General features: G+C 42.6%; 2 protein-coding genes across 2 annotated transcripts; one reads left to right on the top strand and one right to left on the bottom strand.

The window, feature by feature from the left end:
- Positions 1 to 4,866: 4,866 nt before the first annotated feature.
- On the bottom strand, positions 4,867 to 7,443 carry LOC308137944 (uncharacterized protein). Its single transcript, XM_080506849.1, has 5 exons — positions 7,363 to 7,443; positions 6,829 to 6,939; positions 6,564 to 6,725; positions 6,328 to 6,444; positions 4,867 to 6,047 (listed from the first exon to the last, which is right to left on the bottom strand). The coding sequence occupies exons 1-5, from the start codon at positions 7,412 to 7,414 to the stop codon at positions 5,326 to 5,328; spliced, it is 1,164 nt and encodes a 387-aa protein (XP_080362975.1). The 5' UTR covers positions 7,415 to 7,443; the 3' UTR covers positions 4,867 to 5,325.
- Positions 7,444 to 24,788: 17,345 nt separating this feature from the next.
- On the top strand, positions 24,789 to 27,160 carry LOC308137742 (uncharacterized protein). Its single transcript, XM_080506548.1, has 5 exons — positions 24,789 to 24,866; positions 25,286 to 25,396; positions 25,500 to 25,661; positions 25,781 to 25,897; positions 26,178 to 27,160. Exons 1-5 carry the CDS (start codon positions 24,815 to 24,817, stop codon positions 26,906 to 26,908), a joined length of 1,173 nt encoding a protein of 390 aa, XP_080362674.1. The 5' UTR covers positions 24,789 to 24,814; the 3' UTR covers positions 26,909 to 27,160.
- The last annotated feature ends 556 nt before the right edge of the window (positions 27,161 to 27,716 follow it).

The following is a 27,716-nucleotide window of genomic DNA, read 5'->3' as shown; positions in this document are numbered from 1 at the left end:
TTTCTACTGTGAAGACTGACAAGCCATCTGATAGGCGTTTTACATGTACTAGGTTTATGATAGGATTCCACTCTAAATGTCTATGTGCTCTGTCTTCTTCTGTGTTTTTGATGTTTTTGGTGACTCACTGCGCTCATAAAGGCCTGGCATGTGTACTACATGCCCTGAAGCCTCGTGTTGAGCCGTGTTCATATTGAGGGGTGGACAGAATTTCTTTTGAGAAGGCTGGGGAGAAAAAAGAGGGGTTTTTTCGTCGTGTGGATGTGGCCTTAGACATCCAATCTCAGCCTCAATCCATGAGCTGGAGGACTTTATAACAGGAATAAAAAATATATCCAAATAGTTTATATGTATTTACTGAGAAGGATGATCTTTGGGAAGAGAAGAAAGGCGATAAAGGTGATGATGACAAGCCCTCACCTTGAACACTCTTCCTTCCTGTCTGGCATCATGAAAGAAGCTCTTCAGTCATGACGTGAAAAAATTAAAATAAAAAAAACAACAACACACTCCATCCAACCTGTCACCGCTGAGGGAAGTGGAGCAGTCCTCGGTGTGGTTGCAGCTCCTGGAGTGGTTGTTTTGCATGTTTTTCTCCTGAAACTTTCCTCTCGTGAAAATCTCAGTGTGAAAATAAAACTCAGCTTTAATTTTAGAAAAAAAAACTGCAGGTTAATAACAATACTTATGTTAAAAGGAGAAATGAAATTAATTTTGGCCGGACCAGAGAGAGAGAAAGAGAGAAAGAGTCTGTGCTTCTTTAAGGCTGCTTCATCTTTCTTCTATTAAATATTTACACAGAGTGGCTAAATTAGCAGTAATTTTGCGCTGGGTGCTGAAACATGGCAGATTTGCCAGCTGTCACTCTGTGAGAGAGATAGACGGATGTGGTTCTTTAATTAAACATTTAGGTTAATTGATTGTTTGTGTTCACATGATATTATTGGCCCGTTTAGTTAGCAAAAGGTGTTTTAAAAACGTAAATATTCTGTGACATCTTTATCGCTGTGTTGCTGGAACAACACGCAGCCTGTGTTTCAGGACGTCATGATTTACAAATGAAGCTCTGCACTGAGACCAAAGAAACTGTGTTATCTAAGTTAGTAGTATGTGATCAAAACTGGCATATAAAGGGTTACGCTTCAGTGTTGGTGGATCAGATCATGGCATAGAATAAACAAGAAACAATTCACAAAGAAGAAAATAATATTTTATTCCAATTGAAGGTTCAAAGTGCAAATCGTCTTTTTAACAGACCCAACTTTTAGCCCAATGCATAACTTCAGGTATTTATCTGCATCTATTTGAGACGTGAACATTCATATTTTACATGAAGGTTGAATTCCAATCAGGTAAAATGTCAATTCATTGAACCAACTTGTGGCCTATCATAACCTGCATACCATACAGCTGCTGGAGGGATTGTTTACCTTTTTATTGGTGCATTAAATAATGTTATTAACCAAAGGAACATCTTTAATTTCAAGTATGCATTGTCTCACATTACAAATGCTTGAATTCATCAAGTAATGTATTAGTTAACATAACATATGAAGCCCCTGATTAGTGAAAAACACTTTCTGTGCAAATGAGATATTTTTCTGACATAATCATTTTAAAAGTAGAATTTAAAGTCTACACTCTTGTCTATTAATGTTTCACGTTATCATGCACATAGCACAGGAGCAGAGTAGTAAAACTGTATTTTTCTCTCTGGCATCTACAAAACAGCTATTTTCTCCACTAGTAACTAATCAATAAAGCAACAAGTTGCATTAAACATGAGAAATGGCGAGGAAGCTGGCCGAGTACGCTTGAAGCGGGAAGCCGTGGAGCGCATTCGCAAGCAGGTTACTCGTACGAGAGACACAATCTTCTGGCACCGGACCCGCCTCACTGCAGGGCTAAAGAAGTGGGAGCAATCAATTACTCAATTACCTGCAGGAGTGTCAGTGAGGGAGGATCCGGTGTGGAGCGAGGTGTGGATCCTCACAGTAGCCCCCTCTCAATGGTCGCCACCTGGCAGCCTACCTGGCTTGTCTGGGTGCTCAGCGTAGAAGTCCGAGATGAGCGTCTCTTCCAGGATGAGCCGACGGGGAAGCCAGGACCGCTCCTCTGGACCGTACCCCTCCCAGTCCACCAGATATTGGAAACCCCTACCCTGGGGCCACACATCCATGATCTTGGACACGGTGAAGGCAGGATGGTCATCGATGATCCGAGGGGGTGGTGGGGGTTCAGCAGGACGACACAGGGGGCTGGAGGAGACTGGTTTGAGAAGAGAGACATGAAACGTAGGGTGTACCTTGAGGGAGTCGGGGAGCTGGAGGTGGACAGCCGTGGGGTTGATCACTTTATCGACCGGGAATGGGCCGATGTAGCGAGGAGCCAGCTTCGGCGACTCGACCTGGAGGTGAAGGTCTCGGGAGGACAACCATGCCATCTGCCCAGGTCTGTAGTCAGGAGCAGGAGTGCGGTGACGGTCTGCGAGTCATTTGTTGGACTCCGCGGATATGGAGAGCGCTGCCCTGGCCGATCTCCATACCTCCCGGACCCGACGTAGGTGGTCCTTGACCACGGGGACAGCCACGTCGAGGTCCTGATGTGGTCTTGACCTCCCCTGTTCCTGATTTGGGAACAGGGGAGGTTGAAAATCGCAACAAACCATGAACGGCGACATCCCAGTGGCTGAGTAGTAGAGGGAGTTGTGGGCGTATTCGATCCATGGAAGATGGGAGCTCCAGGATGAAGGGAACTGCGTGGCCATGCACCGGAGAGCCGCATCGAGGTTCTGGTTTGCCCGCTCCGTCTGGCCGTTGGTCTGGGGGTGACATCCAGAGGAGAGGCTGGCCGTTTCCCCCAGGGCCGAGCAGAACGCCTGCCACACCCGGGAGGCGAATTGAGGTCCCCGGTCGGACACAACATCCAAGGGAATTCCGTAGAGCCTGAACACATGGAGAACCAGGAGGTCAGCCGTCTCCCGGGCCGTCGGCAACTTCCGGAGAGGGACGTAGTGGACGAACTTCGAAAAACAGTCCACTATGGTCACGATGCTGGTGTTCCCATCTGAAGGGGGAGCCCGGTGACGAAGTCCATGGCGATGTGGGACCATGGCCGGCTGGGAATTGGCAGCGGTCGCAGGAGACCTGACGGAGTTTGATGGGAGGACTTACTGCGGGCACAGGTGGAACATGCTGCACTGAACTCCCGGGCCATACCAGGCCACCAGAAATGTCGCTGCAGGAAGGAGAGGGTGCGGCCGGCTCCAGGGTGGCAGGTGAGTTTGGAATGGTGCCCACACTGAAGAACCTGGGAGCGCATGGAGTCCGGAACGTAGATGTGGTCCGGCAGACCGGTGCCAGGATCCGGGCCTGCCACCTGAGCCTCCCAGACGGTCGCTTCGATGTCCCAGGCGGCGGCACCCAGGATGCAGGACGGTGGGATAATGAGGTCTGGTGACTCAGGAGGAAGGGGAGGAGTGGAGCCGAGACAGGGCATCGGGTTTGATGTTCTTGGATCCAGGTCGGAAGGACAGAGTGCAGTGGAACCAACTGAGGAAGAGGGACCAGCGTGCCTGACAGGAGTTGAGCCTGCGGGCCAAGCGAAGGTACTCCAGGTTTTTATGGTCCGTCCAAATGATGAATGGAACTGTTGCACCCTCCGACCAGTGTCTCCACTCTTGCAGAGCCCGCACCACCGCCAGCAGTTCCCGGTTCCCCACGTTGTAGTTTCTCTCGGCCGGAGAGAGCCTGCGGAAGAAGTAGGCGCAGGGGTGGAGCTTGTGGGAGCCAGGATGCCGTTGGGAGAGCACCGCTCCAACCCCGGTGTCGGAGGCATCTACTTCTACCACGAACTGCTGAGATGGAGTATTGTAAAATAAGTTTGGTTACCTGTGCTGGAGAATGCCCAGAGGAGAGTGAGAAAGAGGATCAGCTTAAAAGTGATAAACTGGAGCTTTACCAGCCCCAACCCAGGACTCGCTGGAGAGATTGGTCTGGGAGCGACTTGGGGTACCCCCAGAAGAGCTGGAGGAAGTAGAGGGGGGTATATACACTGAACAGGAAAGAAGATGGATGGTTGGATGTTAAATGATTTAAAAAAAAAACTGATTAATTCAACTGACCAAACCTTTCTGCCTTCACTAAAAGATAAATCAAAGTTGTAATGTTTCTAACTCCCTACAATGACTGCATTCCACCATAATGGCCGCAGATACAATACTGTGTCTTGATGGCTTTCAACACTCACACACTTTTTATTTAGAAACTACCATTCTTGTTATTACAGTGATGACAGAGGTGACAGTGTCAGTTGGCACAGTGAAATGGAATACATTCCTAAACCAGGTGATAGAAAATAATTCTGTGCAAAGATTCAGTTCTTGTTCATGTTTGTGACATTTATGGATGTAACTATGGGCACACATTGAATACATACATTACTCTGCTCTTTTCTAAAGTGATTTCTTTATTCTACACCTGGTGAGTAAACTGGTGACAAGAGCAGCAGCAATGAAGACGCTGTTAAACCTCCTTGTGCACCTCTGAGCAGCAATACTGCAGCTGCAAGAGGGAAATCAGTTGATACTGAGAAAAGAAAAAAGCTAAAGGTAGTAGGAGAAACTGTAAAGCAGCAGATCTCAGTAAAGGAAGTTCCAGATTGACAAGATGCTCTTCCTGATGGTGATTCAATAAAACTGCCCATTCAGTATTTCAGAGACTTTTTTGGTGCTGAACCTTTGAACAATATTGTGGCACAAAGCAATCTCTACTGCAACCAAAAATGTTTAATTTCATTTATCGTGTGAAAGATAAAATTGCTTTGTCTTGCCAAAAAACATAAGACAGAAAATGGGAAAAAAATTAAAAAGTAAAACATCTTAATCAATTGCAAATATAGCTTTAATGAAGTGAAAATTGAAACATGGAAGAACAGTAGATGAAATTAAAACTAAATTATAGGATGAATCCAATTTACATACAAAGTATTTTACTGAAAATAAAATCCTTTCCTTTGAATTTACCAAAACAGATAAAAGTCACAATTGAAATCTGTAAGTGAACCACAGTGATTGTTGCAAAACTGATTACGTCCCTTTATTGATTATTTGAGAAGCATAACTTTCTTAAACAGAAAATTAAATGAGAAAACCTAAAAAGAACAAACATGATTGACTAAAACCGTTAAACTGTCTTGAAGAACAATCATTTCATAATTTTACCAAGGAGAAAAATAGAAATTCAAATCCAAAAGTTAATTACATAAGATTAATAAATTATTGAACAGAGGGTGACTGATATCTAATCTTCAGCTTTGGGAGAGCTACTACTGGTCACAGCGGTACTGCAGGTTACTGGCGTAGTGGGGCAGCAGGTTATAGTGGTGGCTCTGGAGAAGTCCTTGTATTTGGTAGAGGACCTGTTGTTCTTCCTGGAAGAGCGCCAGCAGGTTCTGTTGCCCGCAGAGAGAACCGTGGATCTGATGCAGCAGCACCTGGTGGTTGTTTACCAGCAGGCATTGCTGGTAGTGAAGTGGAAGTTGATGGTGGTGGTCGACTGGCAGGTCCTCTTGTTGTTCCAGCAGGTTGTTTTGGTCACTAAGCAACTTTAGATGCAGTTGGAAAAGCACCAGTTGTTGTTGCTTAAGCAGCTCAAGGTTTATGTTGGCAGACAGTAGTCGTACTTTCAGCAGCAGAGCTTTTATTTGTGCTAAGAGCTCACGAGACGGGGTGTAAACTGTTGTTGGGTCACTAACAGTAGTATAAGCCGGAGTGGTTGTGGTCAGTTCAGGAGTGGTTGTAGTTGGTTCAGGAGTGGTTGTAGTTGGTTCAGGAGTGGTTGTAGTTGGCTCAGGAGTGGTTGTAGTCGGCTCAGGAGTGGTTGTGGTTGGGGCAGGTGTAGTTGTTGTGGTAACAAGGAAACAGGTTGGTGTACCAATAACTGTACCCACTTCTTCCAGGAAAGGCAGATTTCTGATGTCATTAGCGATGTCACACACATTTGAAGTTCCACATCCACCAACGGAGATCAGTTGACGATCTATCAAGACTGTGGATGAAAAGATTGAATTTCGTGGTCAAATAAATGTCTTCATTACTCATGTCAGACAAATATATACTGATTCAAGAGATGGAGAAAACTGATTCACATTTTTTTGTATCTACAGAGAAAGAAAAAGTGCATTCTTGATGACTTTGAAATATATATCAATCGTTCGCCTGTTCAAAGGCATGCAGTGATTTTATGTCCTTACACTCGTGAAACAAGTTTAAACAGAAGCAAAGCAGATTCAGAGATTTTTTGTTAAATGTACAATAAAAATACTGACTTTGTGTCTGAAAGCAGGTGTCCTCCTCTCCTCCACAATTCACTACTGAGTCGCAGTTGTCAGTGCTGGGATCACAACCCCTGCATTCTATACCATTTTCTCCAGGAATAGCAGGGACTGAAACAAAAGATATGAAACCAACGAGTGAATATTTAAGCCTTTTGACTTGAAAAGTATTTTGAAAAATTTGTTGTTTGTTCTTTTCATCACAATTCTTCTGATCCAAATATACTTACATTCCAGGTCCCTCAAGTTGCAGTCATCAGAATCATCACAGCACTCAGCATTTGCAACTGTGTGTATCCCACCCAGGTTGGCTGCAATAGTAGGGAAGCCTGTGGCTGGACAAACCTCGCTGTTTGCACAGTCCCTGTAGATTCTCTGTATTCCATTGGCTTCTGTTGTCAAAAAAGAGCATTGTGAATTTCATGGAACACACATTTCATTTGTTAAAATATGTAGTTCAGTGAAAATGAAAAGCTGATCTGAAGAAAAGAATACCTGTGATGAAGACATTCAAACAGACTTCATCATCTGCACATTCAACTGTCCGTCCAAAAGCACAGCTCAGATCATTGACATCTGTACATACGTGACAACGGATTGCTCCAGCTGTGATGGGAACAAACAGGACAAAATATTATTTTAGGAAAAGAAATGTGTGAATGGTGAAAAGTCTTTGTCACATTATTGAGATTTAACATGAAGCTTTAATCCTGGTTTTTACATGTGTACATTACTACTTTTTTTTCTTGAATTCCTATCTCCAGAGGTTTTCCCCTGTGCTGTCACATTGCAATATCTGTCATAGAAATGAATAACTAATTATGTTTCATCTATTCTTTTAATCTGTCATTAATTCCAGAAATCAAAGTAAAACTTGGCAGCTTTAGCAGATTCACTAATGTATACATGTTGTAATATTAACAGATCATTAAACTTTCTTTTACTGATTTTAAATTGTATTTCTGTGTTAATAATACATGAGATTGGGTTGTCCCTGCGTAAGTTGAATTGTAAAATAAGTTTGGTTACCTGTGCTGGAGAATGCCCAGAGGAGAGTGAGAGAGAGGATCAGCTTCATCATGATGATCAGGAGTTTACAGCAGAGTCTTCCTGAAGGCTGGATCTGTCTCTGCTGAGCATTACTCGTCTTTTTATATCGTTCAGGTGTTCAAGTATTTGATGAAAGATGTGCGCACAACAACCTTAATTACTAGGTGTGTTGTCCATTCTTACAGGATGTTCAGACACTCCCTATGATTCATTGGAACAATCACCACACCCTGTTTATTAACAATGAAGGCCTGTGAGTTAACAAACAAAAATCAAAGTTAATTGGCTTCATGTGTACTTTCAACAATGAACCTTCCACCTACCTTTATATTTCATTTGACAATTGAATCGTTGTGTGTCAGCTGTGAGCCCATGCACACTGTTCTACAGTTTTGCATTATATCTATAAATATTTAAACGCTCCCTGAATCTTGAAATAGCATCACATTGATGGCTACAAACAGATGCATCAGGTTTTTAGGTTATTTTTTGATGTGTTTGTTTTTTCACACATTTATATAAAATTATTACACAACAAGTTTTTAAAACATTGATTGATGTGAACTACTCCACTGAGCAAGGCTCGTCCATATCAAACCTTCCACACGTCATTTCCGTCCCTCCAGAAGACGTCTTCACGGAGGTGAGAATGACATTTTTTTCTACGTCTTTCCTGGACATTGCAATGGAGGTCTTGTCTGGACGTCATATGAATGTCCAAACAAGTCTCCTGGATGACGTGATGCAATGAAAGAAAATGTTAATTTTGACCCCACCTGGCTTCGAAACCAACCGTGTTTCATGATAGACTCCTGTCCACTGGCCCAACGACACACTATAGATTATGTTAAGTTTTACAATACTTTTGTAATAAGTGTTATTTCAGGCACACTGTTAGTCATGTCTGGATACTTTTTTTAAGCTCGTCATATATAAGTGACATGCTTACAAAATTATTGTCAGAATCAATGTGATTTAGAGTGTGTTGTTGGTTTAGTGGATAGCAGTCTTACCTGTCATGACAGAGCTGGAGTAATAATTATTTTTTCATTTGTTTGGACGTTCATATGACGTCCAGACAGGACATCTATACAATGTCTAGGAAAGATATACAAAAATAACTTTCATTCTGGCCTCCCAGAAGACGTGTTCTGGAGGTATGGAAATGACGTCTTAAAGACGTGATTTCAGCCACTGTTGCTCGCTGGGAAACGCCCCGTTTTGTTCTCCTTTGTTACAACACCTATCATTTCACTACACCCTGACAATCCTAAAAAGGAAATGTACGTCAGCTGACGTACATTCACATCTGCATTCTAAACTTTTAAATATTTTTAAGCTGCCCCTTCAGTACCCGGTATACGTTTTTTGTCGTGTTGTTCCCCACATTACATCTCAGTTCAATAGGTAGTCAAGAGTATTTTTTTTACTATAAAAGTGCAATTATGTGTGTAGAAAGAGACAAAGACTGAAAACAGAAGATAAACTAGTGCTATGTGAATGTACCATAACCTCTACACTAACTAGTAGAACGACCAAGGGACACTGGTAGAATGACTAAGTCTTACTAGTAATGGTTTTTCCTCTACAAGTGCCAATTTTGGCCTCGTGGTGCACAATCAAACCTTACTAGTAAACTACTGTGCTGCACTAGTAATACTACTAGGTCCAACTAGTAGGCATGTGTCACTCACTAGTAGCCTCTTACACCCTACTAGTCGTGCTAAAATACCCACTAGTAGCCCTCGTGAGGCTTTTTTGACGTCACTAGTATTTCTAGTAAGTTCCAAAATGTCCACTAGTTGTACTAGTGGAGTATGTTTTATCTCACTAGTACTACTAGTAACAGCAAGGATGCCCACCAGTACTACTAGTACGGTACAAATTGTTTAGTAGTAGCACTAGTAAGGTGCTACAAGTGGACAAGTATGGAGTTATTGTCTGTATTGATTCAGTATTTGTTCCAGTTTTGTACAGTTCACAAATGAATCAAAGAGAATCTGAAAGTGAAGAAATGAAGTCCAAGAGCAAAACAATGAAGAAAAAAATGTATGTGTACAGAACAAAGGAGATATTTTATTTTACATCGACTCGACATGCATGAGTCAATTGTCATCCATAACAAGTTGGAAAAGCTGAAATTTAAATGAAAGAAAAACACAGATCGACAAAAGTAAATAAATTACATAAGATACTGTATGTGTACCAGCATGTGGAGCAGTCACTCTGGAACATCAGTAAATATCGGGATCTCAGTAAGTGCAAAGAAAGGCGTCAATGTTAGATTGAATTTAGTCAGTGACGTGTTTATTATACACCTAATTTTAGTTTAATAAACGCATGCATCTTTAATTCAGGACGAATGGGAGGGGGCCACAGCTCACTTCCACTTCAGCAGAGTTATATTTAATGCCATCATGACAAAAGCTACATAATCTGCCTAAATCTTTTGGGAGCGGTAATACATGCTGAGATCAAAGCAAATATTTGTTGGTACTTTAGTCTTTGAAGGGCTGTGATGTTTGAATTGCAGTGATGCTGATTCCTCTATTTGAGAATTTGTGTCTGAGATTGTTGCACTGAGCTACGAGTAAAAGACGTTAAATTGAGATGCATCCTCAATGATGTAGCTGATGATTGAAAAATCCTGATCTTGCAGCTTCCAATGTTTTAAAATGATTACACTGTTTTGTTTTGTTTTTGTTTTTTTTCTCTCGACACTTCACTTTCACATTTCCCTCTTGCCAAACTCTCAGAGAATCAGTTATCATCAGAGGTATCTTTTTGATTTTTGCACTTTAATGCCCATCGCCAGCCCTCCCTGAATGTGATGCAGAAATAACTAACCAGTGTCTTCCAACTATGCCCAGTGGGGGGATTCTGCACATCTGAGGGTCTTGTCAAGAGTCGGAGTGATTTTCACCCATGCAGGTGGGGCGACCAAAAGAGTCCTGAAGTCTGGTCTAGGTGTGACGGGACTCCACGGACCGACATCACCCCAATGGGACTCAGCTCAAGGTGCCCCTGCATGAGTCAGAGCACGCAGGGGTCAACCTGCACGCTCTGGTCCCACCCAGACCTGGCCAGAGCCTAAGCCAATGTCAGCTGAGGATGTGTCCCCTGCACATCGGGGGCCCCGAGGACACAGGAGACCAATCCCCCGCACACCCAGGCATCCCCGAGTCCATCACGAGACTGGCTCACCCCATGGGGCCGCCCCACGTAGGCACCACGATCCACCCGAAAGCAGAGACCCAGAAGGCCCCCCCCCCCCTGCAGAACCCATCCTGCCCCCACTACACAAGTGCCCAGGAACACACCCCAGTGAGCAGCAGCCAACCCGACTGTGAGTACTCTGTGTCCCGGCTCGGGAGAGGGCTGGGCCCCACGAGCCATGCCAGGCAATAAAGGTGCTGTTCCCTCCCTTTTAATATGTTTCTCGATCCCTGACGAACAACATTCCCCAACCCAGTGACTTGGTGTTACAAGGTGCTGTGTGGTGAATTAAAATTAGGTGCGCGGATGTGCAAGGTGGGGTCTGCTGGGCCTCAATGGCCAGCGTGTTCAGATGAAGAGGAGAAGACTCAGTAGATGGTTGAGAAGCTGAATACTTTTATTACAGATATCTGGACAGTTGATACAGGCAGCGAAGCGGCGAGTAGCAAATGCCCCGAACAGAGGCTTGCGTGATTCTTTATAGCAATGTTGAGGCGTTGTCTCGATTCCTAGTATGGTAATGAATAGCATATGGGGAAGTGGAGCAACATCTGCCGATGTACAAATATGGTATAAGATGATATGGCGGGATGTCAAGCAGACACGTACTTCGGGTATGGCACATGTGATCGATATCTCAAAAACAGGATGCGTGCACACAGGATACACATGTGGTATGTCTGGCCGCGTCTCAGCAGGTTCCTGTCTCAGCAGGTTTCTGCGTGGGTGTATGAGTCTAGCACATTTGGTATTATTACTTCAGGTCCCAGCAGAGGGCAGGGCAATTAATTTGCTTTTAATGTACAAGCACCGGGTTCTTCAAACTCATGTGTACCAGTAATAAAAGCATGAAACTGTAAACATTTTAAATAAAACTTCCTTTTTGACTGAATCACGTCAATGTTTAACAATTATTTTCACTTTAAATCTAAGGATTGTAAAGCATTTTGAACTTTCCCGCTTTAGCTCAATCAAGGACTTTTTTTCTTCTCCAAGTGGAACAAGTGGTGAGGGACAATTTCCACAACACTTACATACCTCAAATAATTGTCAGCTTTATGTTTGGAAGGTGAATGTTTGTGATGTTTAACAAGATTATATTTCAAGTCTCGTGACACCACTGAATTCCAAATTAAAGTAGGTGCATAACCTTTTAGCCACAACATTATAACAACCATATAGCTGCTGATCCCACCGATCAAAAAAGTAAAAAGAAACATTTAAAATCAATAATAGCACTTGAACCAGGTCTGGCTAATTCAGAGACAGCAGCTCAACCATTCAACCACTACTAAAGCTACTAATTTTTGAGATTCTTAAAAAGTTTTACTCATGGCATCACACATGTTACCACCAGTTGCTTTACGTTTCTCTGCTATAATATGAGTTTCAAACTCGTACTCATGAATAATCGACCTAATTAATCTTGATTCTTAACTGTTAGCTTTAGCTGCTAACAAGCTGCTATTTGTGACGACTTGCTCTGGTTCTGTGAAGCAGTGCCGACATCAGTGCTGGCCAATCAGCTCTGAGCCTCTAAATCACGTTGTTAGTGGGGCTTCAGGCTTCAAGCCCCACTAACAACGTGATGGTTTTGTGCCATCATCTACATTGTTTGTTTGTTTTGAGTTATCCCATATTACAAAATATATGGTGTACTTGTTTTCAGATGTGCTGCTATTATAAGTTATATGAATACTTCATGTGACGTAAATACCTGCCAGACTGTCGTAAATATGTTGGTTTTTTTTGGCCAATTTCCGGCACTTTACGTCTGTGTTTCTCGAGCAGGCAATCTTTCAATCTGTAGTCACTGATGTTCTCCCTGTGCAATAAAAAGAATTAAAGACAGCGAACTCGAACATGTATTACGTGTAATCCTTCCCCAACATGGATGAAGAAACCGGAGGCTTCATCAAAATCTAGTGATGACTAAATGAAGCTTCAACAAAGCTTCATTTATTCTGTGTTTGAAAACACGCTTCATTGCCAGTCTTCAATCTTCAAACCAAGTGTGCCATCTAGTGGAGTCAGAAAATATAGAATGTGGTTCATGAATCTTCATTGAAGCTTCATTTGGCCATCATATCGAATTCCCAAGACTTTATAATGTCACAGTCACACATGAATTAGAGATGGAGGAAGCATGATTTTCAATGCTTATATCAAAATCATCATTTTCACAGCAAAGAATATGTGCAGTTTTCCAAACACGTGTCAACATTTTGGAAGTGAAAATTGGATCGATCATAGGTCCATAGAATTAACCCCACCTGCGTGGATTCTGCAGATATTATTCCTCAGGATTTTGGAAAGAAAAATGAATTCCTCCCCACCGCTCCAGCAGGGGGGAGAACCACATGGTATCAATTGATCAATCATGTTATTTGTTAATGGGTGTAATACTAAACCGGAAGTCAGTTGGCGACTTAAGCTTAAAAAAAGATGAATTCAGGCAAAATTATACAGTGACAAGAAGTGATGGCCATTATGTATATATTTCAGACACTTTGAGAAACCCGTCTGCCATTTTTTGAAAATTAACTGTGCAAATGATGGCTTGATGACACGCTGAATGCAACCTTGATCCTCCATAAACACTGCCTGATGTCTAAGTATCACCTCCTTGATAGCACAAGCATCAAGGAGGTGATGGTGTTTGTATTAGTATTTGAAATTTGGTTCCCAGTTCAACTGTCGCCTCTTAAGCCATTTCTGGCCAAACAACGTTGACCAGAGGAAGAGCAGCTTGCTGGTATCATGATGTACCCTCTGCAATACTTTGGTGTAAATATGATTACAGCTTTAGCCCAAGTGCTAGTTGTATGAGGAAATTTGCAACATATGTCCTGCAGAAACTCTTAGACAACACTGACACTGTCGCTCTTATATCCAGTAGCAGAGGTGTGTTTTTGTATCCAGTGTAACTCTATATTAACTGTATATCTTTTATTTTCACAGGATAAACAGCACTGAAACTGCTCCAAAAAGTTCCTCCTCATCATCAAGTCCTCTGGAAACATGTCTCTCCATTTTCCCATACAGAGATTGAGATGTCACATTTCCTCTTCTGTAAACTCGAGCTTTGTGTCCACTTGTAGAACACTTTTGGTTTTTAAACCTGCAGTCATGCCCAATGTGTTTTACTCCACAATAATAGCATGTTTGCTGTAACCCAGTGTAATTTGTTTTACCCACTTCTGTTGTTTTTCTCTGTTGTATATTTGTTGTTTTGCTACTTCTTTCGTCTATTTGGAATCACCATTTTAAAAAGGTGTTTACCTGCTGAGGTTCACTTTGTCCAGAGAACAGCATCATGCTCTTGCATGCAACACCAACACACCACCACTGACAACAGCAACACCACCAACAATGACAATGACACCACAGCCATCAATAACGACAACACCACCAATAATGACAACACTCGCACCACCACCACTAATAACAATGACAAAACCACCGCCACCATCACAAGCTCCACCAAAGACACCAAGAATCCATTAGATTTTGAGATTGAACAACTTCTGGAGATATTTATTCCATTGTAGACATGCTGGAGATCCGCTATGAGCCATCCATCAGCAGTGAAGCAAGAGCCCAACTTTTTTTTCAGACGCAGTCAGAACATCAATGTTTGAACCTCATCTGGAGGCATCGAGTCCTGAATGCATGAGCAGAGAGCGCTCATATGCAGCGTCCTCTACAACAAAGTCACCCAAGGAATCAACTTGAGTGTCACATCTATGCACGTTCACCAACGACACGCACAGTGTTGGTACTTGCAGCAGACTTGTCAAAACCAGCATCTCCTATAGAATTTTCCTTGTCACTCTCAGCTAAAACCACAGACTATCTCAAATCTTTTTGTTCCTTTGTTCCACCTGTAACAACTCATCCTGCTGGTCATCCCCACAGTGTGAAGATTGAAAGATGTGTGACATATGTTTATGAGAACAAGAAGATCCTAACCACTCTTCGGGAGGAGGTCAAATCTTCCAAAGCCAACACAGATTATCCACATCAGCTGTTTCCCACTGAAAAGACACGCATGGTGTGTCATGATCAGATTTGGTTACATTCTAATGACTAATAAATGTTATTTGGTCACATCCCAGTGATATTTGCCCATTATAAACTCATGCTCAACTGAGTCAAAAACCTAGCAGAAATCAATGAAAAGTATAAAGACATTATTGTTAATCAAATAATTGTAATCAATAGGGTCGAATACCAAGCAAATATTATTGTGGATCGATCTTCCTTTGAGAAATCCTGATTGAGTAGGAATAATAATGTTGGATATACCTACATTTAACCTTTCTGCCCATACAAATCTAAGTGTTTCATAATCTGTATTCAGGAATGTAATAGGACCTAGATTACTTAATAAATGCCTACCTGCTAATTTATACTCTTGCTTAAAAATCCTGTTACAGTCTAGATAGAGCTGCTCAGGTTGGTTTAATCAAGAAAACCATGTTACTGTCTAGATAGAGCTGCTGAGGCTGTTTTAATCTAGAAAATCATGTTCAATCAATCAAAGTTTTCATCAATGACAGGACTCAGATCCTTTATCTCATTAAAAAGTAATTTTGTCTTTGATTTAGAATAAGAAGATGTAAACAGGTTGCTGATCTCCTTGACTATACTTTTTGTTCTAATCATTCTTCCTCATTCATCATGAGAGTGTGACTTGTGTGTTTTTCTTATCTATGTTTTCTAACTTACTGATCAACTGATCTACAATCAATTTGGCTCTGGAAGTTATAAATGCTCTGACCTTTATTAAAAAAAAAAACTACCTTCCTGCGGACTTGTGCATTCATAGAACTGAACATTTTCCTGGGACCAATGCAGTCAGAAACTTTTAGACACTGACATCATTTTAGTATTTCAAGATGGTGGCGACTATGTACAAGTATGGCAGCGCCCGTAATGCTGCCATGTTGGACGCCGCACTGGCAGGGTTTCAATTCTTGAGAGTATTACTAGTGCTGCGCATGTTCTACCACCTCCCACTGACAGTGGGGCTGTGGTGGTGCTTCGGAACAAAATGGCGACGATAGGCAAAAGTGGCCATATTGTCAGCCATCTTGAAATGTTGGGATCTTTTGGTTGACGCTGCTTTTAGCCATCCTTCCCGATTTCCATCGCCATTCTCAGCCAATCACATGCCAACTCATTCCCACGGTGCGTTCAGTAACACAAAAGAATAGAAAACCGAACATCGTTTAATCTTGTCATTGCAAGTTGGAGTTGGTGAAGGTATGTGCTGCGCCGAGTGCCTGTTCGTGTTGTTAATGTCAAGCACTTTGTATTTCATTATGTTATAAAAATAAAGCTGACTTCCCTTGACAACGAAAAGGAGAAAATGAGAATAAAATACTGCAGACACACACACACACACACACACACACACACACACACACACACACACACACACACACACACACACACACACGCACACACACACACACACACACTGTCCTCACAATATTGCCTGAAGTCAGTCTTGTGTAGTCAGTCTCTGTACCGCCTCTCTGAAAGCACCCTTGTCACTCCCAGTAATCAGCTCTGCCACTGTGGCGTCATCTGGTGTGTAGCTATGTTTGAACAGGGAGAAGAGGAAGCGGCTCAGCGTAGAACCTTATGGAACCACAGCACTGAGTGAAAGGGTGGAAGGGTGGTGGAGACCCATTCTATTCTGTGAGAAACTCCGATCTCCACAAGCAGATGTCACTCATGACCATGATGTTGAAGTTATACATCTTAGAAAACTGTGGCCCACAAATAGGAACCGAGCAAATCGTCCTTGCTGTTCCAGGTGCGGAAGGCCCAAGTGTAGCGAAGATGGTTTCATTCTGACATTGATTTTCTCGCAGGCAAATTAATATTGGTTGAGGGTGTGGGTGATGGTAGACTTAATGTTTATCAGTGTCAGTTTTTCCAGGTATGTCACAGCCACCAGCCTATAGTCATTCAGGCAGGTAATTGCAGCATGCTTGGAGACTGGAACTATGATACATGTCTTTAGACAATAAGGCACATTGCTCTGTGGCAGGGAGTGGTTGAAGCAAACAGTTCTCCTGTCCAATTCGTGAGGACAAATCTAGAAACACTATTAGGTCCTGCCACTTTGAGAATGTTGATGCTCTGGACGGTGTGAAAGAGATCAGTCAATAGAGTCAAAGTCTGACTGCTGATGGGGGAGGCGTTGATCTGATTTATGGTTTCTGCCAAAATAAGTGGTTTTATCGCTCTTCCAGTGAGGGGTTTCCACTGCAGGGTTTTTTTCCCTCGGTAAGATAAAAGGTGTGTGTCCTGCCATGTGCTAAAAGGGCATGAGTTGTAAAAGTTGCTCTGAGTGCAAAGTTCAAAGTGATTTTATTGTTACTTGTTGGTAGATCTGTTCTGCGGTTATGTTATTCTATGCTATGCTATGTTATGCTATGCTATGCTATGCTATGCTATGCTATGCTATGCTATGCTATGCTATGCTATGCTATGTCATGCTATGTTATGCCATGCTATGCTATGCTATGCTATGATATGTGTGATATATGTTTGTTATGCTATGCTACGGTACGATATGTTACAATAGGTTATGTTACGCTGTGTTATGTTATGCTATGGTACACTACATGATGCTACGTTACGCTACGCAAAAAAAGAAGAAAAAAAAAAAAGATGTGTTCTGCGGTAGCAGGGGAGAGCATCAAACAAATCACAGATGTTTAATACACATTACAGTAAATGCAGCCTAAAACACAGACATTGACAGGTAACTGCAGCCTCACTGAACAGGATTAAATGAGAAATTAATAAAAGAACCATTGAAATAGTTTTCTCTCTATCGGCAGCGTTGGCCTTCCTGGTGAACCATTTGAGGTTTGAATTGGCTGCACTGCACTGTACAGTTTCACTGACACAAAAGGCCTTCAACAGCTTCTGGACATCCTTGGTCATCTATGGTCTGTTTTGATAGAAGACATGGACTTGTCTTATTGGGTGGGATCATATTGCTCCACAATAAGTAACATGTGAACCACAACTTGTCTTTGATTTCTCTTGTACGTCTTCATATTATAGAAGCTAAAATGTTCAGAAAGAAGAAAACAAAACAATAAAACCAATGCAAAATAGACAACAAAGGCTTGTGTTTGTTAGTAACTGAAGACACCCTATAGTTGATGGCATAAAAAAGGTTAGGGAGAGTCCTAATTTCAACAGGTGTGGCAACCCTTAATAGCAAAGCACTGACTAAGAGAGACATGTTTTTACTATCTTTGGAGTCTTAAAAATGCATCTTTGAACCTAGATTGTGCATTAATACCATGACTACAGTAACCTGAGGACTGAAATAACACGTCTTGCACAAATACATTTTCTCTGCATGTCATTCTTTTCTTACATGAACAAAAAAATATCACTACGTAATGGGAGCCTGAGTACAATAAAGAAAGGTCATATGAGCATGTTTCACGTAACCTTTCACAGTGAAAGAAGACAACACTTTTATAGTATACAATTAAAGACAATAAGGAACCGGCAGTAGCATCATTTGAACAAGTGCAGGTGTGGCAAAAAGCAAACACAACAATGGAGCGTTGATTGACAAGTCGATGTCACAAAGTGTCTAGGAATGTAACTGTTTTCAAAGTTATGACGGTAAAAATAGCCCACAAATTATTAGCTGCCTTTAAGAAATTAAGAAACTGCTAATATGCAGTACCAAGTGAGAAAATCATCCCATGGCTGTTTATCCTCTATACTCATTTTCCTCCTGAGTAAAATCATGGGAGGTGAGAGTTGACCTCAACACAAAGAACTGTCGAGAAGAAATACTGGCTCAAACCCAGTGATAGCAAAAAGACACACAGTCATATCCTCCTGTTGAAGAAGAATAATTGAGGAGACCTTGCTCAACTTGTTTACTTGCTATTTAAGCAGGCAATAAGCAATACTTTTTGATTTTCACCTTTTCATCCATGATTTAGACAGAAATCAGTGTTATCACATTGAGACTCAGCATGTCTTCAGTGAAACCTGTCATTTTGATTGCAGGGGTAAACAAATTTAATGTCCAACAATTTCTGTTGCCTTTTTTTTTCCTCAACAAATTCTATGAGACACAGTGTTATCATAGCTGAGCAAATTATATTGATATGTGATTTCTGTGTGGTAAAATATGTGGTGCATATTGTGGAGCACTCACACAATAACCTCAAAATGTTTCATCTGACCGGAAACCAGAAGTAAGGGATGCCGTCAAAGCTGAAGAAGGAGTCCTATAGGGCACTGTTAGCTCATAGGACTTCTGAGGCAGTTGACAGGTACTGGCGGACCAATCGAGCTGCAGGCCGGGCTCTGGTGGCGGCTAAAACTCGGGTCTGGGAGGAGTTCGGAGAGGCCATGGAGGAAGACTTTAGGTCGGCCCCGAGACAATTCTGGCAAACTGTCCGGTGCCTCAGGCGGGGGAAGCAGTTCTCCACCAACACTGTTTACAGTGGATGTGGGGAGCTGTTGACCTCAACTGGGGATGTCGTCAGGCGGTGGAAGGAATACTTCGAGGACCTCCTCAATCCCACCACCACGTCTTCCATTGAGGAAGCAGAGGCTGGGTTCTCAGAGGTGGACTCGTCCATTTCCCAAGCTGAAGTCACCGAGGTTGTTGTGAAGCTCCTCGGTGGCAAGGCACCGGGAGTGGATGAGATTCGCCCAGAGTTCCTTAAGTCTCTGGATGTGCAGGGACTGTCGTGGCTGACTCATCTCTGCAACATCGCGTGGCGGGCGGGGACAGTACCTCTGGACTGGCAGACCGGGGTGGTGGTCCCTCTCTTTAAGAAGGGGGATCGGAGGGTGTGTTCCAACTACAGAGGGATCACACTCCTCAGCCTCCCCGGGTAAGTTTATTCCAGGGTACTGGAGAGGAGGGTCCGGCCGTTAGTCGAACCTCGGATTCAAGAGGAACAATGCGGTTTTCGTCCTGGTCGTGGAACACTGGACCAGCTCTATACCCTCCACCAGGTGCTTGAGGGTTCGTGGGAGTTCGCCCAACCAGTCCACATGTGTTTTGTGGATCTGGAGAAGGCGTTCGACCGCGTCACCCGAGATGTCCTGTGGGGGGTGCTCCGGGAGTACGGAGTCCAGGGTCCCTTGTTGAGGGCTGTTCGGTCTTTGTATTCCCAGAGTAGGAGTCTGGTTCGCATTGCCGGCAATAAGGCAGACCTGTTCCCAGTGCACGTTGGCCTCCAGCAGGGCTGTCCTTTGTCACTGATTCTGTTCATTACATACATGGACAGAATTTCTAGGCACAGCCAGAGGCCGGCGGGAGTCCAGTTTTGGGACCACAGGATCTCGTCTCTGCTATTTGCAGATGACGTAGTTCTGTTGGCTCCATCAAACCTGGACCTTCAGCGTCCACTGACGCATTTCGCAGCTGAGTGAAGCAGCTGGAATGAGGATCAGCACCTCTAAATCCGAGGCCATGGTTGTCGAACGGAAAAAGGTGGCTTGCCCCCTCCAGGTCGGTGGAGTGCCCTTGTCACAGGTGGAGAAGTTCAAGTGTCTTGGGGTCTTGTTCATGAGTGGAGGAAACATGGAGCGTGAGATCGACAGGCGGATCCGTGTGGCCTCTGCAGTTATGCGGACGTTGTATTGGTCCGTCGTGGTGAAGAAGGAGCTGAGCCAAAAAGCGAAGCTCTCAATTTACCGGTCGATCTTCGTTCCTACCCTCACCTATGGTCATGAACTATGGGTCATCAACGAGATCCCGGATAAAAGCGGCTGAAATTAGTTTCCTCCGAAGGGTGGCTGGGCGTACCCTTAGAGATTGGGTGAGGAGCTCAATCACCAGGGAAGAGCTCGGAGTAGAGCCGTTGCTCCTCCATGTCGAGAGGACCCAGCTGAGGTGGCTTTGGGCACCTGTTTCGGATGCCCCCCCGGACGCCTCCCTGGGGAGGTGTTCCGGGCATGTCCCTCCGGTAGGAGGCCTCGGGGCAGACCCAGGACACGCTGGAGGGACTATGTCTCTCGGCTGGCCTGGGAACGCCTTGGGGTGCCACCGGAAGACCTGGAGGAAGTGTCTGGGGTGAGGGAAGTCTGGGCAACTCTGCTCAGACTGCTGCCTCCGCGACCCGGCCCCAGATAAGTGGCAGAAAATGGATGGATGTTTCATCTAAAAAATGTATAAATTATTCTTATAATATATAATATAATAATAATAATAATAATAATAATGATAATAATAATAATAATAATAATAATAATAATAATAATAATGTATTTTATTTATTTTATTATTGTAGTTTACATTTGTGAATCTCTCTAGTGCCACAAAAAATAATTGAAAAAACTATTTTAAACATTTAAAACAGCAATAGAAATCAAAACATGCAATTCAGAAAGGTTTTCAGCCCCCTTTAGAAAGATTTAATGGCCTTTGGTGCCCTAAGATGGTCCGAAGGTCAATTCCATAGGCAGGAAGCAGCAGAGCACGAAGCTTGGTCCCCTGTGGTGAGTTTGGTCCTTGGGACATGGAGGTAAATGAGCAGACTGGAGGAAGAGTGTTGTGGTGAGCGGGGTGAGCAGTTCCTTGACGTAGGGGGGTGCATTACTTTGGATACACTGGTAAGTGAGGAGGCAGATATTGTGTTGTATTCCGGTAGAGATGGGGAGCCAATGGAGGGATTGCAAGGCTGGTGTGATGTGGTGTTTCTTGGTTTTTGTGAGTAGTATGGCAACGCTGTCCTGGAAATATTGGAGTTTCTGAAGGTTTTAGTTTGTGATGCCAAAAAAGGAATGAATTGAAGTATTCAAACCGCCATGAGATAAAGGCATGGACACGCTTTTCAATGTTGGTTGATGGACAGAGGCTCGTAATGTTCTACGGAGCCTGATGGTGTGGAGGCGGTGCAGCAGGATGGTGTGACCAATGGTATCAAGGACTATGGACAGATCAAGGAAGATTTCTGGGTCCATGTCAGTTTTGGTTTTTTTTTCAAATGAGGCTTGATTATGATACTTCAGTTGAGATGAAACAGAACAGCAGACTGTAGAGAGTGACTGATCATAGTGGTGACCTGAGCTACAAAAGTTGTCTTGACCAGGCCAGATGTAAAAGAGTTGAGGGTGTCTGTGGTAGTCTTCATTTTCCTGACCACATCCAGAATCTCCTGCAGGGAAACAGGGAGGGAGGAGCAGAGAGGCTGGAAGATCCTGAACTGTAGATCAAGGGGTTCAGTCCTGGTGTTCAGATCAAGGGGACCAGATGAAGAACACAGCGGATCCTGTGGATTTTATCATTGGAAAAGTCTGGAAATATATTGCAGCGATCATCTGTACAGATCAGAAGATCAGTTGCCAAGATCATAGTTTCAATGTCTTTTATGGTCCTGAATGAAATCTGACAGTTGTTCCTGTGATGGGGGAAGACAGGAGAAACACCCAGGTCATTCACTTGAAGGTGTAGGAATTTCATACCTCATAAAGATCACTAGGACCCATTTATGTTGTAGTTGGCTATCGATGATAATTAATAATTATCAAAGACAGTTATTTATTATGTTATTGAAATTTAATCTGATCTGTATCAGGTTACCTCAGAGCTCCACCTGTCTTAGGAGATAATAGCCAATTCAGTTATATCAGTCTCAAGATATACTAAACAGTTAATCAGGAATTTTAATTAATAGTTAAATTAAATACAATTACCAGAATTAACAGTAAAGCTTGAAGGATTTTTGGAGTTCTTGACACAGAAGAGGTCGACATTTCATTCACCTTTGTGTACGTTAATAACACAGCAAGCATAATTCCAAAAATTATATTTATTAACAATGAAAACAAATAAATGCAGATTCTAACTACCTATAAACAGCTGTGTGTGTGTGTGTGTGTGTGTGTGTGTGTGTGTGTGTGTGTGTGTGTGTGTGTGTGTGTGTGTGTGTGTGTGTGTGTGTGTGTGTGTGTGTGTGTGTGTGTGTGTGTGTGAGGAGAGAGAGAGAAAGAGAGAGAGTGAGAGAGAGAGAGAGAGAGAGGTGGAGGGAGTGTGTGTGACACATATGATGGAACTACAAAACAAGATGGCGGATCATAAGAAACTACATTCAAATGGAGGTTATCAGAGAGCAGGAAGTCTGTCCTGGGTCTCAACCATGTGCTGGAGAACAATGGAACATGGAAGCTAGTCTATAGCATCTGCTTCCTGTGTGTCTCTGCTAAAGGACCATTTCTAGAATGAGTTTATGTGAATGCGACTTGCTTTGTAAAACGTCAGGAGTCATCAGATGGTGTTCAGTTACTGTGTGATGTTGTCTTTGATGTGATATGTGTAGGATTGTGAGTTAACAAGTTAGTAAAGCAAAGATTAGCATGCAGACCCTGTGTCTGCGGCAGAGCTAACAATGGTTTACAGATTGATAACTGCTCCTAATATCATTATCTATAGAACTCAATCACTGTAATAGAATCAACACATCTTCATGAAGTTAAACAGTTCTATCATAGTATCAGGTTTAGCTAATCTCAGGTAATGCCCAGTTGTTGTTACCACCTCGTTGAAGGAGTTCGGTTGTTGTCCTGGCTGGAGGGAAGCTGGTGTCTTCTCCTGTAGTTAGCACCTCCTGCTAACTGTGGTTTGCTGGTTCTGCAGGCTGAGGAGAAGAGGATGGAGTTGATGTTTTAGGAGTCCTTCTTTACAGCTCCTGGTTGTCCCTTTGTCCAGACTGAGGAGCTGGTCGCTCAGGTCTATGATGGTTTTCCTGCTGGTTGAGGAAAACACAAAGAAGTTCTGTGAGGCGTCGTTTCCCTGGTCCGTCCTGGAGGAACTCGTTGGTTTTCCTTGGTTGATGGGAGATCAGACTCTGGGTGCTGATCTCTGGCTCAGGGGAAGCTCTGACCCTCGTGGTCGGGTCAGCAGAGGAGTCAGCAGAGGAGCCTCTGGTGTTAGCTGTAAGCTAACGCTGGGTGAGCTGAGCTGCTGGGACACAGCTCTTCCAGGCTGTTCACCGGAGAAGACTCTCTGCAAGACATCTTTAAAGAGTCCCTTCCAGAGGCTTTTTGTTGAAGCTTTGTGGATTCGAAGGTATCAAATCCTGAAAGCTTCACCCAATCAGTGACTGGCTGAATGCATGGGGAAGTGTCTTTTGAGCAGAAAGTGGGGGAGGATTTGCATGGGTCTGCTGTGGCAAAAGTTCCCCCCCACTGGGTGTGATGGTCAATCACATTCATGGGTCCAAATTCATATGTCATGACTGTGTAGACGACATCACACCAGTGTTAGCTTCTCTTCACTGGCTTCCTGTGGAGTCTAGAAAGACATTTAAAATGGATCTTTGTTGGGATCTCACAAGACCACAGAAAGTTTGTTTATTTCTGGGAAAACAATTTTCATTTGTCATTATCCCCTGCTCGTTCCTGTCAGTACTCTTGTGGCAGCAATTATTTGCACCTCCTCATAATAGGGAATTACAATAGTTTAGTAACAAATGCTTCTCAGTATCACTCTGAGTTAAAATATTCAAATTTTAGAGACATTAGACAGGTGAAAAAAGGCCGCCCTGTAGACTTGTTTAATGTTGGCGTAAATGGGTAAGTCTCTGTCAAACATAGCTCAAAGCTTCCTCACAGTGGTCCTGAAGGTCAATGTGATACCATCCAGTGTTTTTTTTTTGATAGGGTTTCTTCAATAAAACAAATATGAATGGAAGAAATGACAAATAAATGAGGTGAAACTATGATGGTGGCTGCATCTCTTTGTAGCCGTCAATGTGATGCTTTTTCAAGATGTGAGGAGCGTTTAAATATTTATTGACCTAATGGAAATTCTTCATTTCCATAAATAGAGAACGGTGAGCATGGTATCACAGTCGACACACAATGATTCAGTTGTCAAGTGAAACATAAAGGGAAGTGGACAGTTCAGTGTGCACACAAAGCCAAAGACCTAAGTTTAGCACAGAGAAATGCCGTCAGTGTTTTGAGCTGAGGAACATTTCAACTAAATGAAAAGGGTGTGGTGTTCAAAAGAATCAAATCAGGAGTGTCTGAACGATCATCCTGTAAGAATGGACAACACACCCAGTAATTAAGATTGTTATGCGTACATTTTTCATCAAATGCTTGAACACCTGAACGATATAAAAAGACGAGTAATGCTCAGCAGAGACAGATCCAGCCTTCAGGAAGACTCTGCTGTAAACTCCTGATCATCATGATGAAGCTGATCCTCTCTCTCACTCTCCTCTGGGCATTCTCCAGCACAGGTAACCAAACTTATTTTACTATACAACTTATGCAGGTACAACACAACCTCATTTATTATTAACACAGAAATACAATTTAAAAACAGTAAAAGAAAGTTTAGTGATCTGTTAATATTACAACATGTATACATTAGTGAATCTGCTAAAGCTGCTAAGTTTTACTTTGATTTCTGGAATTAATGACAGATTAAAAGAATAGATGAAACATAATTAGTTATTAATTTCTATGACAGACATTGAAATGTGACAGCACAGGAGAGAACCTCTGGAGATAGGAATTCAAGAAAAAAAAGTAATAATGTACATATGTACCAGGATTAAAGCTTCATGTTAAATCTCAATAATGTGACAAAGACTTTTCACTGTTCACACATTTCTTTTCCTAAAATAATATTTTGTCCTGTTTGTTCCCATCACAGCTGGAGCAATCCGTTGTCACGTATGTACAGATTTCAATGATCTGAGCTGTGCTTTTGGACGGACAGTTGAATGTGCAGATGATGAAGTCTGTTTGAATGTCTTCATCACAGGTATTCTTTTCTTCAGATCAGCTTTTCATTTTCACTGAACTACATATTTTAACAAATTAAATGTGTGTTCCATGAAATTCACAATGCTCTTTTTTGACAACAGAAGCCAATGGAATACAGAGAATCTACAGGGCCTGTGCAAACAGCGAGGTTTGTCCAGCCACAGGCTTCCCTACTATTGCAGCCAACCTGGGTGGGATACACACAGTTGCAAATGCTGAGTGCTGTGATGATTCTGATGACTGCAACTTGAGGGACCTGGAATGTAAGTATATTTGGATCAGAAGAATTGTGATGAAAAGAACAAACAACAAATTTTTCAAAATACTTTTCAAGTCAAGAGGCTTAAATATTCACTCTATGGTTTCATATCTTTTGTTTCAGTCCCTGCTATTCCTGGAGAAAATGGTATAGAATGCAGGGGTTGTGATCCCAGCACTGACAACTGCGACTCAGTAGTGAATTGTAGAGGAGAGGAGGACACCTGCTTTCAGACACAAAGTCAGTATTTTTATTGTACATTTAACAAAAAATCTCTGAATCTGTTTTGCTTCTGTTTAAACTTGTTTCATGAGTGTAAGGACATAAAATCACTGCATGCCTTTGAACAGGAGAACGATTGATATATATTTCAAAGTCATCAAGAATGCACTTTTTCTTTCTCTGTAGATACAGAAGATTCTGAATCAGTTTTCTCCATCCCTTGAATCAGTATATATTTGTCTGACATGAGTAATGAAGACATTTATTTGACCATGAAATTCAATCTTTTCATCCACAGTCTTGATAGATCGTCAACTGATCTCTGTTGGTGGATGTGGAACTTCAAATGTGTGTGACATCGCTAATGACATCAGAAATCTGCCTTTCCTGGAAGAAGTGGGTACAGTTATTGGTACACCAACCTGTTTCCTTGTTACCACAACAACTACACCTGCCCCAACCACAACCACTCCTGAGCCGACTACAACCACTCCTGAACCAACCACAACCACTCCTGAACCAACTACAACCACTCCTGAACCAACTACAACCACTCCTGAACCAACTACAACCACTCTGGGTTATACTACTGTTAGTGACCCAACAACAGTTTACACCCCGTCTCGTGAGCTCTTAGCACAAATAAAAGCTCTGCTGCTGAAACTACGGCAACTGTCTGTCAAGATAAAACTTCAGGTGATCCAGCAACAACAACTGGGGCTTTTCCAACTGCATCTGCAGCTGCTTGACTTCCAACAACAACTGGTACTCCAACAGGAAGAACTGCCAATCGACCACCACGATCAACTTCCACTTCACTACCAGCAATGCATGCTGATAAACCATCACCAGCTGCTGCTCCATCAGATCCAACTTTCTCTCTGCGGGCAACTGAACCTGCTGGCGCTCTTCAAAGAACAACAACTGGTTCTCCACCAACTATTTGGGCTGCTGCATGGCCACCACCACCATCTGCTGCCCCACTACCACAGTTACCTGCTGCACCAGTCTGCCAAGTCTGCACATTAGACAATTTATGGAGTTTTACAGAAACTCGCCTTGTTTAATTAGTCTCACTGTTCCATTTTGATTATTAAATGGACCGTTTCTGTTAATATCTGATTTCTCAAAATTGTTTTTTAATTACTGCTAATTAAGTCAAAGTAATACCAATCAGGTTTAATGAATCAAGTCAATCAGGATTTTCTTAAAGTTTAGATTTTGTCATCTATTTTGCTGTCATTTCCTCAATCAACCAATAAAGCTACTTTTGCAATTTAATATGATGCCACATTTTTCTGTTTCTCACTTTTACAAAGGCACGATCAAGGCCTTTTATATGAGGACACAATGGATTATGGGTGGCAACAAATCTTAAACTAAGATTTGATGGGAAATTGAAGTTTCTTGATTAGAATTGTAGTTTGCTACCAGATAATTTCAAACATACTGAAAGCAGAAAGCTATTGTGCCCAAACTCGGTGCCAAAAGAATATTTGCTTCCTCTATAATATTGTATTAAACTTAATCAATGCATGAGACAGTGATGATGTGTTTTGTGTGTACAGTTGACAACATAGGGTTGTTTAAGTCTCTAAATAAGTGATACTTTAACCAAGATGTAGACAAAAACAACTGTTGAATCCCTTGCAGCGGTTGTCTCCCTCGGTGTCCGGGAGCTCTCCCCAGACGGTCCAGCCGACGTAGATATCACTACACACACACGGGCTTAACTACTTGTCGGTAAACAAAGTTACGCAGGAGACATTTTCAGAACACAGGTGTGGTCACTCTCCATCAACGGAAGAGAAGCGCCGCCCACTTCTTTATTAACCTG

This window comes from Blennius ocellaris (genome assembly GCF_963422515.1).
Source record: "Blennius ocellaris genome assembly, chromosome: 12".
NCBI classification, from domain to species: domain Eukaryota; kingdom Metazoa; phylum Chordata; class Actinopteri; order Blenniiformes; family Blenniidae; genus Blennius; species Blennius ocellaris.
Note: the sequence above shows the minus strand (reverse complement) of the source record. Positions and strands in the feature narration are given on the sequence as shown.

Bases quoted from the DNA above. Each gene is read 5' to 3' on its own strand.
- LOC308137944 (XM_080506849.1), bottom strand. From the start codon at position 7,414: ATGATGAAGCTGATCCTCTCTCTCACTCTCCTCTGGGCATTCTCCAGC. The intron at 6,940-7,362 runs GTAACCAAACTT...TTCCCATCACAG, and splicing joins CTGGGCATTCTCCAGCACAG to CTGGAGCAATCCGTTGTCAC. The intron at 6,445-6,563 runs GTAAGTATATTT...CTTTTGTTTCAG, and splicing joins CAACTTGAGGGACCTGGAAT to TCCCTGCTATTCCTGGAGAA.
- LOC308137742 (XM_080506548.1), top strand. From the start codon at position 24,815: ATGATGAAGCTGATCCTCTCTCTCACTCTCCTCTGGGCATTCTCCAGC. The intron at 24,867-25,285 runs GTAACCAAACTT...TTCCCATCACAG, and splicing joins CTGGGCATTCTCCAGCACAG to CTGGAGCAATCCGTTGTCAC. The intron at 25,397-25,499 runs GTATTCTTTTCT...TTTTGACAACAG, and splicing joins TTTGAATGTCTTCATCACAG to AAGCCAATGGAATACAGAGA.